The sequence below is a fragment of the Bicyclus anynana genome, chromosome 17 (assembly GCF_947172395.1).
Source record: "Bicyclus anynana chromosome 17, ilBicAnyn1.1, whole genome shotgun sequence".
Classification (NCBI taxonomy): domain Eukaryota; kingdom Metazoa; phylum Arthropoda; class Insecta; order Lepidoptera; family Nymphalidae; genus Bicyclus; species Bicyclus anynana.
Window position 1 is genome coordinate 6,261,263 of NC_069099.1, and position 12,120 is coordinate 6,273,382.

Below are 12,120 nucleotides of genomic sequence, written 5' to 3' on the forward strand. Positions count from 1 at the left end.
TACTCACAGGCATGGGCACTACGCGGGGCAAACCGCGGTTCGTCGGCTAGTAAGTACAAGGTGTACTCGTAGTCATAGTAGTTAGATTATAATTATAAACTTAACCATTTTGAATAAATAGGTAAAATGGTTTTGAAATTTCAAATATTCATATCAATTGTAAGTTTTTTCTTTATAGTGTACTAAATCCAACTGCTCGTAAAAAGATGATGAATGGCGGTGTTATATTGTTTAAAAACCTAAAATATAAAATAAAAATAATTTTACCTAATTTTGGAAGATTTAGAACGAAATTATTTATTCCGAATTTAATACAATTAATATTATTATTATTAAAGTAAGTACACCTAATGAGTAATTAACTTCATTACGGGGAATAATAAATAATTAAATATTAATTACAGCGGGAATTACCGATTACAAACGGAATCCAAAAAAAACAAAACGTTTTACTTAAGTTATGTAACAGTAGTAATTATTATTAAGTACATCATTAACAATTAACTTAATAAAGTTAAGGTTTTAGTACTCATTATCAATATCACGACAAATCGCTTTTTACTTAAGAATTTTCTAATTGTTTTATTTACGTTTTGTCTTACAAAGGTACCTACTTAACAATAATTATAACAGTAACAATTAACTAAAACCTTAACTTTGTTAAGTTAACAGTTGTTACTGTTATAATTATTGTTAAGTATAACAGTAATTAACAGTTAACTTAATAAAGTTAAGGTTTTAGTACTCATTATCAATAACTATACCTACGGAACCCACATTATGTTGCAAGTGTGCGTATGTGTGTGTATATAAACCCAATTATAAGTTTTCCGAAAATCATTATCACCTGAAGCGTCATATAGGTTTTTCCTTTAACAGTAAGTTTAATAAAATACATTGTTTGGCAAACTTAACAATGCCATGGCAAAGTATTAGCTATTGTAAGTAGTTCTATGTAGCGGTGATAAGTAAATTATTATACTTCGTCGTTTCTACCTTCAGGTGTTTTTATTTTTATATACTTCGGAACTTCGATCGTAACACTCCCGAAGGGCCGCGCGGGCCGGGGGGCGTCTAGCGATGAATGAAAAACCTACGACTGATGCACTTCCCCGCGCGCACGATTACACACCCGCGCAGTCTTTCCCCCGTCGCCCGCATATCATGGGAGTGTCATCAACGAACTTTCCAGACTATAGCCGACGCCGCGCGGGGATAAAAAATTGTCTATAACACTCTTAAATAACGTGTTTTTTTTTTAATCTGTTTTGTAGATCCATAGATTACCACAGTACAATACTATCTATTGTCAGAGTCAAATATCCCTTCCTCTACCAGCTAAACGGTTGTTTATAGATATGTAAAAAGGGTATTTCACATTCATTATACTTATCTACCGATCTGTAAAAATTAAAATATGAATATAATTAAAATAAGTACGTGTTAATGCATATTTTTTCTTCAAAGTATATATTGAAATAACATAAACCATAACTATAAATAACCATAATTATAAATAATAATCAACACAGCTCTGCTCAGCGATTGCTTGGGTATATGAAATAAGTGTAAAAATAAAATAAGTCAATAAAAATAAGTAAATGAAAATACAAAGTTTTATTTTGATAAAGTTTTTAATTCGTTTCATTACAGAATTACATCATACCTTTATGCTTTTACACCTTAATACCTACACTTCTGTTTGACTGGCTAACCGCAAAGTAAACCCATCGTTTCATCTGGTTTCATAATTAAGTTGCTGTTTTTTTAGTGATATACTTACTATATTACCTACCTACTTCGACGTTTTTCGTACTTTACCATCGATTTTTTTTTATACCATTATTTAATACTTTGCATAACTGGTATTTTAGATTACTTGAGATCTTAGTCATCATCATTATTAACTCATATTCGGCACACTGCTAAGCACGAGTCTCATCGCAGAATGAGAGGGGTTAGGCCAATAGTCCACCACGCTGGCCCAATGCGGATTGGCAGACTTCACATTCAGGTTTCCTCACGATGTTTTTCCTTCACCGTTTGAGACACGTGATATTTAATTTCTTAAAATGCACACAACTAAAAAGATTGAGGTCCATGAACCGAACAGACTGCATCTTCACTTAACATTAGATGATATCGCAGTGAAGGGCTATCTTTCATTGAATTGAAAAAATCTAACAATACGTATTTGTTTGTTGCAGACAAATCGCTCGCTACAGGAAGCGAACCCACTACCCCTGCAGTTATCCTCGTGAGTCGACACCGCAGGCTACTCCGCTGCCCGCACGCATAGGATGATAGAAACTGACCCTGGTCCTAAGAAACCTCACAGTAAGTTTCTCTTTACTTTATATTCAAAACAATGGGGATGAAGACTAGGTTTGAATATATTGATTTTAATGATACATTCGGGTAATAAGGTCAATGTTAACTAATTTATACATAAAAAGCAAAGATTGACTAGATATTTGCGAAATAAATAAGATTATAAAATTTCAAAATCTACTAAAAATATTTTATCGTAATTAGATGAAAATTCATACAGTTTTAGCTTCCTTACATTAAATGTGACATTTTTTAATATATGAACTATAAACATAAACGCAGAAATAACAAAGATATTAGTAATTTTGTTTAAACGCCCATACAAATCTAACGATCATTAATTGCCTACGACGTCATAAGATCGTACCATTTTGTATGGGGCGTTTTTCAGGGATCCGCGGCAGCGCCGCAAATCTGACTCTTTAAATCCCTGTAGCTCCATAAGTAATGATCGCAGATACCCTGTTACTTTTACAAAATTGCTTTACTATTAGCATACTCTTAATTTATATACAATTTAAAAAACTGTCATCATCCCTATTGCGATCTGAAATTCCACAACCAATAAATAACTAATCTTTGCTGAGACAAACTCACATCTTCACACTAATATTTTATAGGCGAAAGTTTGTTTATAAGTTCTTTTTTTAAGCCTCAATAGCTCAACGGTAGGAGCGGTTGGACTCATCACCGAGGGGTGGCGGTTCGATTCCCACCCCGTTGGTCTATTGTCGTACTCACTCCTATCACAGTCTTTCCCGACTAGTTGGAGGAGAATAGGAATATTGGTCATATTATAAAATATATGGCAAATATTCTTTTTTAAAAAAAAAAGCGTGTGTGTGTAAATGAGTATGTTTGTGACTTTTGCGCTGCGGCTTCTGAAGCGGCTAAAATTTGGAATGGAAATAGATTTCACTCTGGATTAACACATAGACTATTTTTCATCCCGGAAAAATCCATGGTTCCCGCGTGATTTGTGAAAAATATATTTCCACGCGGACGAAGTCGAGGGCGTCCGATAGTATAATCTATAATCGTCATGTGAATAAATCATTAATCTTTGCCACAGAAAACATATGTATGTCTTTACTAATATTATAGAGGTAGTGGGTAATGTCTGGTCCTACTCAGCCGATTTTGAAAATTCTTTCATCACTAGAAACCCACGTTATAGGCTATATTTTATCCCCGTATTCTCACAGGAGCGGGAACTACGCGGGAAGTCCGCTAGTGTAATTTATTCGATTAATTGGTCTTTCTGCTGCATGCTGGCTAAGATAAGTGTATAACAAAATTATACTAAAATCATACTTTTTAAAAATTTATTAGTCACTTTAAACGCTATTAAGAGGTGTTATTCACATGCAATTATGTAATACTCTGTTTTTGTTTTCAGATTGTGATGTAAAAAGTGACCACCAACTGAACGGGCCAGGTTCCAAAACTGTCGACCTTAGTAAGTTCATTTTAATATTCAATTGTGGTGTGTAAACTTACGTGCCGACATACCTACTCATAGCATAACACATGCTTTATTTATGTACATACATGAGTATCAGCGGCGAAGAGTTCACGCAAGCCGATTCCCGCCGGGTTACCATTAAAATCCATGCATATTCATTCTTGTACTGTATCTAGATATATGAGAAAATTAAGTTCGTATCACGCAATATACATTTCCTTTTCTTTGAGACGGCTTACCATCATTTAAATTTCATCCTTCGCCATTAATACCGAGTACCTTTAAGCAGAAGAGATAATTAAGAGGAGGATTTAAAAAAAAATGTTTGCGGTTTTGTATGTCCGCTAATTTCCAAGACTATTAAATATTTCCATTCGGTTTTCATTGAATATTTTGTGAGTTGAGGGTTGGGATAAAATCCAAAATCCACGTGGACATTGCGCTACTAATTCAACACAAACATAAAAAACAGGGCGTTAGAAGTTTGACATGTCTGTCTGTAGCATCGTATTTATTATATTTTATTCTTTACAAGTTATCTCTCGATTACAATCTCACCTGATGGTAAGTGATGATGCAATCTAAGATGGAAGCTGGCTAAGTTGTTACGAAGAGGATGAAAAACCACACCCCTTTCGGTTTCTACACGATGTACCGGAACGAACAAAGATGATAGATGAGATACATGAAAGCCTGATGAAATCCACGAAATATCGGGATTTTTCTATTATGATGGAAATAAATCTATACTAATATTATAAAGCTGAAGAGTTTGATTGTTTCAACGCGCCAATCTCAGAAACTACTGGTACGATTTGAAAAATTCTTTCAGTGTTATATATTATCCCCGTATTCCTACGGGAACGAGAACCACGCGGGTGAAACCGCGTGGCGTCAGCTGGTAATGACATAAAAGTCCGATTATTATTATTATTATTCATCTTCAGATTTTTTTAATTTTGACTTCAAATGCGAAACCAAATCGAAATTTGGTTAAAATTATACTAAATTTCAGACATGGTTAGTTATGTACCTGATCTACTTGTATATAATATATACAAAGATATAATTATTATATACCTATAATAAAATTAAATACATAAGTATAAATTATTTCGTAACTGAGTAGTGACCGCAGAATTATTATTTGGTTAATGTTTTTTGTACATCTGCGCTAAAAACTTATACAAGCGCTTCTTCTGAGAATGTACTGGATTTTTATGACAGTGATATATGTCATTTGCACTCATTTACAATCCTGCGCATATAAATGGACAATTATTACCTAATTGTTATTTTATTCTCAAAAATTAAGTATTTGCCTACCCATAGTTTCCCCGTTAATTTTCTGCGTTCAACTTCAAAAACAGAAAATGGTTTCTTGATTAGTTGTTTATTTGAGATGATCTCGTACCTACTTGATATAAATGTGTTAGATAGTAATTGCTTCTAATTATAATACTAACAGACGAACGTATCTTCGTTCGCCTGAGTGTCTTCTAATTTCAAAAAACAGACTTTCGAAGCTTTCCCATACAACTTTTCACTTTTAAAATTGATCCAATGTGTATTAAAATTCTTAGTAAATCTTTATACAAGAAAAGAAATCTACCGATCATAATTTTTTTGACTCTATACCTAACCATTGACCAATCAACCAACAATTTTTTTTAATCTTAATCAAAAACAAAAACCAAGAAAAATGTGTCTAGATTATTTTGCCTTAATTTCTTCATAATGCTTTTTCTTTCAAAATTCTTTCTTTTTGTACTCAAATCCATATTAATTTTATCCACAGCTGAATATATATGTTTTTTGTCTACTAAAAAGAACCAAGTAAGGTTTATGTAATACATACTGTCTTAGTAATTAAACCAATAACTGGTACCTAATAATTTAAATGTCGACATGATATGTCTACTTTACTTACCTAATTCTCAAAGTAGTTTACCTTCGTATTAGTTGAATTTTTGCTTATCTTCTGCTTCAATATATGAGTACAATTACTGTCCTTGTTTATGGTAGGCCTTCGGTTTTCATAAAAAGTTGTGTAGCTAGCTATCGTATAGCATAGCCAGACAAGAATTCAGTATGAGATATAGAACGAGTTCTATATCCTGTTTATAGATTGTAAGTATGACATATGTCAAAATTGACGTCTAACTAAAGCTATCAAAAATGACGTCACCCGATTGAAAACCCGCTACGTTGGAATAATCCGTGCGAATGATCACAACGCTAATAAATCCCAAACTTCATGCTCGGGCGATAATCCTTGATGTTCTTGACTTGACTAAAACATATAAGAATTGATGTGCCGTGACGAATGGGGTTTTTTTATAATATTTTTATTTAGTTACTTTCGTAGTAGTAAGCTGGGTTATATTTTGCGTAGTATTTATTTTTCTTATAATGATAAAAAAGTGATTTTTATAACAAATAATTGTGAATAAATCCAATATATCTTTATAACAGCAATTCTTGTACATATTTATTCAAATACTTGTGACTTCGTAGAATTTATTTATTTATTAATATGCTTTCTTTGTACACCACAACATAAAACAAAAAATAACAAACAATAAGACATAAACAATGAAAGAATGAAGTATTATACAATGACAGGCCTTATTGCTACGTAACGATTTCTTCCTGGCAACCTTAGGTGGTTAGGATTTCCTTATTATTGTATGTTGCTGTATTTTGAAAACTAAAAAACTGTCTGGAAATGACAGGTCCGATCGATAACATCACTAATTGACCTGTCGATAGCAAATATCATTAATTCCCTTAAATCCATCCCATTTTAATTTTCAAAGAGTTTGCGATTGTAGAAAGAGAATCGACTTACCACTCTTTTATTGGTCAAGTCTAGTGGGCAGCTAATATGATAAAGTGTTACTCTCCCTCTCTCTCTTTTAAGTGTCAACAATGACATATTTTTAAAATTCCATTTTTCTTTGACAGGTGTCGTACCGCCGCTGAAGTCACCTTCAAAACTTGATCCAGAAAAAGGCTCCGGTTCAGAGAAAGCTGACTTCGAACGGGCGATAGAACAAGCTGGTGAGTTTATAATAACTATACCTACTATATCCGGAATTGAACCTAGCTAAAAGGCGTTTAAGGGGGGCGTGACAGACATATTGTACACGGTAGGTACAATATAAAATCATGAAAAATAACTGTTTAACAAAAATCACACTATTTTAGACTCATTCATGGGCTTAACAAATGTGAATCATATATTCCTTTCCCAGCACGTTTTTTATCATTTTTATACATTTTTATTCATATAACAAAAACACCTGTATGACGGCATGACATATATCAATAAAAAAGTATTCATATATGTCATGCGCAGTGGCGGATCCAGGATATTGGTTTGGGGGAGGGGGGACTTGACTTTACTTTATCTAAGTTATTTTACTTTATCTAATTAATTAAAAAGGGAGTTTGTATTCCAAGTAGTTTTTTTTATTTTTAAAGAATATATTTGTGGGACAAAGCCCATACAAAATTACCCATTCTCCTTACAAATTGTTTCTAAAGGTTCTAGAACGAGGTTTTCTACTTATTGTAATATAAATCAACATGTAAAATTAATAAAATACGTAAGCACGAGTGAATTATAAATGACCGCAGTACACAATGACGAATCGCAGCACCAACCACGTTTTTATATAATGTACTTAATCGTTAATTTGAATACGAAGTACACAGTTAATTTATGACTTGTTTGATGGAAGTAAATAGTATAATATGACGGCATAAATACATCACCACTAATTGTAGGTAGGAAAAAAAAAAAAAATAAAAAAAAAAAAAAAAAAATTAGCACCAGCTTAATGTATTGGGCGTGGATAATGAGAATAAATACTACGTATGTTTCGTCACGTTTCGTTTTGTTCGACGGCCGCGTGGCGCAGTGGGTAGTGACCCTGCTTTCTGCATCCACGACCGTGGGTTCGATTCCCACAACTGGAAAATATTTGTGTGATGAGCATGGGTTTTTTCCAGTGTCTGTGTGTATTTATACATTAAGTATTTATATGTAGTATATTAATGTATATGAATATTACAATATCAACTATCTTAGTACCCATAACACAAGCTACTTTGTATGCTTACTTTGGGGCTAGATAGTGATGTGTATTGTTTAAGTATATTTATATATTTATTTATTATATTTATTTTTCTCCTCAATCATGACTTTAGCCAGATCCTAAATTGGATCCAACCCAAACATGAACAAGTTTAAAAGGGCTATTGAGTGGACTATGCTGTGAGTATCTGCTAAGATACTCACAGCATAGTCCACAGCATACAATGATCGTGTCAGAAAAGCAAAATAAGAGAATGTAGAGAGTATTAAAATAGCTGAGTGTCGAAACTAATTATTATAATGTTTAGTAAAAAAAAGTACAAAATAGCCGAACATAGAACCTCCGTCTTTTTGGAAGTCAATTAAAAATATGTACTTCTTTAAATATTTAATTACTAGCTGACGCCGCGCGGTTTCAACCGCGTTGTTCCCGTTCCCGTAGGAATACAGGGATAATATATAGCCTATAGCCTTCTTCGATAAATGGGCTATCTAACACTGAAAGAACTTTTAAAATCGGACCAGTAGTTCCTGAGATTAGCGCGTTCAATCAAACAAACCAACAAACTATTACTATAGATGAAGGGTAGATCTGCAATACAAAACACTAAAAGTACAGTAGCGCAAGCTCACATTTCCGAATACCCATTAAGCATATAAATATCTACCTACGAAGACCTACACGAGGCAGACTGCTTGGAAAACAACAACTCATTTCGGCCGTGTCGTGTTAAATGCTACAGCCCATGAGTGTCCCATATCCTGTGCTCAATGTAAACAAATGTCATACGACAAAGTTCCCAGAAGCTGCGAAGGTGTTTACGCGACTACTGCGCTGAGGAATGCAACGGTAGCAATGTCCATTCATAAAATGACTAGCCAGTAGTGTCCCAGTTCAGATTACATACTACAATGTTGACAAACTCTTGAATGTTGATTATGTATAGTTACACGTGTCTGTAGTAAGTAAATAGGAACGTGTAAAATTAATATGGTTGATTTTGGAAACGCCTTTTTTGAAATCCTGACGCAGAAATAAAAGATCGCTTGTTTTTGTGTGTTTGTCTGTAGCTATTTAACAAACATGTGAACCAAATTAAAGTCGGAGAATTAATTAAATAAAATAACAAGTGCAACTGACACTGAAATTAAAATAACATTTCAGTGACAGTTGATGCACTTGTCATTTTACTGACTGGAATTAATAATGGTACTGTAGAAGTTTTTAATAGTACTACATAGCCTAATATAGATAAATATCGGCGACTGATCTAAATGGATGATTTATAATTTGTTACATTTTTTATCTAAAACCTACACCTAATTTATATCGACGATCGACCGAGTAATGATCGTAGCAAGCTCCTAACTTAACAGAAAGAGGTGTAGATTCGAATCCAGTCCGCGGCAAGCACCTACAACTCGCTGCATTTCGAGAAATTAAATATCACTCAAACGGTGAAGGAAAAACATCGTGAGGAAACCTACTGACAATTTGTGTTAGTGAATGTGGTCTGATGCTGATTTTGCTCCTCCTATAGATGGTACCGAGTGCGAAGTTTGTAGGCCAAATCTTACACGGCAGATTCCGCATATAAAACAAGCAATTCCCAGAGAGTTTGTCGAACTAAAAGACCATCTTTTTTTAGTACTATTTTGAGTTTTATATTCCCTAATACTGTATAATGTATATTTCCAGGATATGGCCGCTTCCACTACATGCTGCTGGCCGTGTGCGGGCTCGTCAGCACCTCGGAGGAGATGGACGTCATCTCCATGTCCTTCATCTTGCCGTCTGCGCAGTGCGACCTAAACCTCACCACGCAGACCAAAGTACGTACCAATACGATCATATTGTTTCACATTCTGAGTTTCATAGACAAAATCAACTCCACTTTAGGACAAAGGCCGCGACCGTGACGTTTCAGTCCTTGTCTTCGCCGGCAAAGACAAGGTCCCCGATATATGACGTCAGCCAGAGGTGGGCTTTTCAACTCACGATCTTGGGGGCGCCCGGACTGATACACTCAGGCCAAAACACCCTTCCCGAACGGCCCTCTAAGCCGAGGTCCGAGTCTCAGAGGAGACGCCCTTAGAGAGTCGTTCCGCCCATCTACTCTGCTTCTGCCTTCGGACCCCAACAGGCGATGCTTTTGCGCTCGTCCAAACGCCGCTGAGGGCCCATAAGGAGCCTACGGCACTTACACAATCAGGAAAAAATCTCGTGATTCGTTACATACAAAAACATTATGCACCTTCTGTCGCAGTCGAGTAAAAATACAAATGTTTCTTTTCTATAATATTAGTGTAGTACGATGCGGATCTGTGGACGCCTACCATATCGCAGGTTATCGTCGTCGTCATCAACCCATATTCGGCTCACTGCTGAGCTCCAATAGTCCACCACGTTGGCCCAATGCGGATTGGCAGACTTCACACACGCAGCGAATTAAGATAATTCTCTGGTATGCAGGTTTCCTCACGATGTTTTCCTTCACCGATTGAGACACGTGATATTTAATTTCTTAAAATGCACACAACTGAAAAGTTGGAGGTGCATGCCCCGGATCGGATTCGAACCCACACTCTCCGGAATCGGAGGCAGAGGTCATATCCACTGGGCTATCACGGCATCGCAGGTTATAGTAGGTACAAATTCCGTCTGATACATAGACAGAATCTGTACTCGTAAATAAGATTCACACCTCCAAAGCATTTGCGTCACTTGAATCAATGACACAAAGTTTCTTAGAACACAACCTGTCATCATGTCATGATAATTACCAGCGAATTTTACATCACGCGAATTTTGAGCTAGCACAAACATTCGCAAGTAGATAAACATCACATGTAAATAGATAGGTATATAGAATTATATTGGGAGGAAAATTTTGGTAGCTGTTAACTCACATTGTTTATTTGTTATTCTGAGTATTAGGGTTACCAGACAATTAATTAATGCCACCAAAAACTAAACCTTGTAAAAATATAATAAATCTATGGGAATGACAGATCTTGATCACGTGACCTTTCTAGTTTTTGAAGCGTTAGCGATCGTAGAAGGAGAATCGACGTGCCACTCAGATACCAAAAGCATAGTAATTGCTGGTATCCGATTCAAAAATTTGAAATATAGTTTGACCGTCATAGTACTACGCGGTATGGCTGCAGCATAAGTATATATTCGGTAAGAATCTTTGAAGCGCGATGTAAAACGATTCAGCGCCATCTGTAGGTAGGTTTATGTTTCATTGACCATAATTTTAAAATAATGAAAATCTACAATTCCACACCCCTTTCAGTAATGAAAATCCACAATTTCACACGACCTCGTACCAAAACGTTAAATCGCTTGGCGATACGCCTTTGCCGATAGGGTGGTAACTAGCTAGCCAGACCTTTTACGAATATTTGGAGTCGCTTCGTCTGCTCAATGCGCTAACTATTTAAGTTTATGTAATATGAATTATATGTATACTCGTGATTTATTGGAATTTGGATTGCCACGTGTACACATAAGAAAATGTGATTTACTAAAACACCCTCATCAAGTTTTCCTAATAATAATTTAATTGAGCCTCAATAGCTCAACGGTAAGAGCGGTCGGACTCATCACCGAGGGGTGGTGGTTCGAGCCCCGCCCCGTTGGTCTATTGTCGTACCCACTCCAAGCACAGTCTTTCCCGACTAGTTGGAGGGGAATGGGAATATTGGTCATATTAATATCTTAAAGAGGAAATATTTAATTGTTTGTTTGTTTGCATAAGATTTGCATTGAATAGGCTTTGAAACTAATCGACTGATTTCAAAAATTCTTTGACCAATGGAAAATAGAGACGAGACTTGAGCTCAGCAGTGAGCCGAATATGGGTTGATAATGATGATGAACCTATCTGTAGTATAAAATTGTAATCAGTGCCATGCCATAGTAAAGAACAAATTTTAATAAAAAAATTCAACCGACTTCCAACTCAAAAATTAACTTAAACTAAAAACCAAAAAATAACATCTTACCTATGTGCTACCTTCTGATCAGTTTGAAGGCGGTTCATCACTAGTCCCTAATACAATCACAACCCATCTAGGTGGAAGGTTCTCATCAATACAAAATTATCAAGTCCAAACACAAGGTAGCTACTGTGAACCGTTGAGGAGTTCTCTTAACTGTCCTTCGTCTTCATCACCAGACCCTTAATACAGTCACAACCCATCTAGGTGGAAA

The 12,120-nt window shown here is 35.3% G+C and overlaps 1 protein-coding gene across 3 annotated transcripts in view; it reads left to right on the plus strand.

Moving 5' to 3' along the window:
- Window positions 1-12,120, plus strand: part of LOC112052444 (synaptic vesicle glycoprotein 2C) — a 74,438-nt gene that overhangs the window by 54,847 nt on the left and 7,471 nt on the right. For all 3 annotated transcript variants that reach the window (XM_052886577.1, XM_052886575.1, XM_052886576.1), the window contains exons 2-5: window positions 2,208-2,337; window positions 3,731-3,790; window positions 6,764-6,859; window positions 9,598-9,731. In XM_052886577.1, coding sequence (XP_052742537.1) covers window positions 2,301-2,337; window positions 3,731-3,790; window positions 6,764-6,859; window positions 9,598-9,731 — 327 coding nt within the window. In that variant the 5' untranslated portion in view covers window positions 2,208-2,300. The remainder of the gene's footprint in view (window positions 1-2,207; window positions 2,338-3,730; window positions 3,791-6,763; window positions 6,860-9,597; window positions 9,732-12,120) is intronic.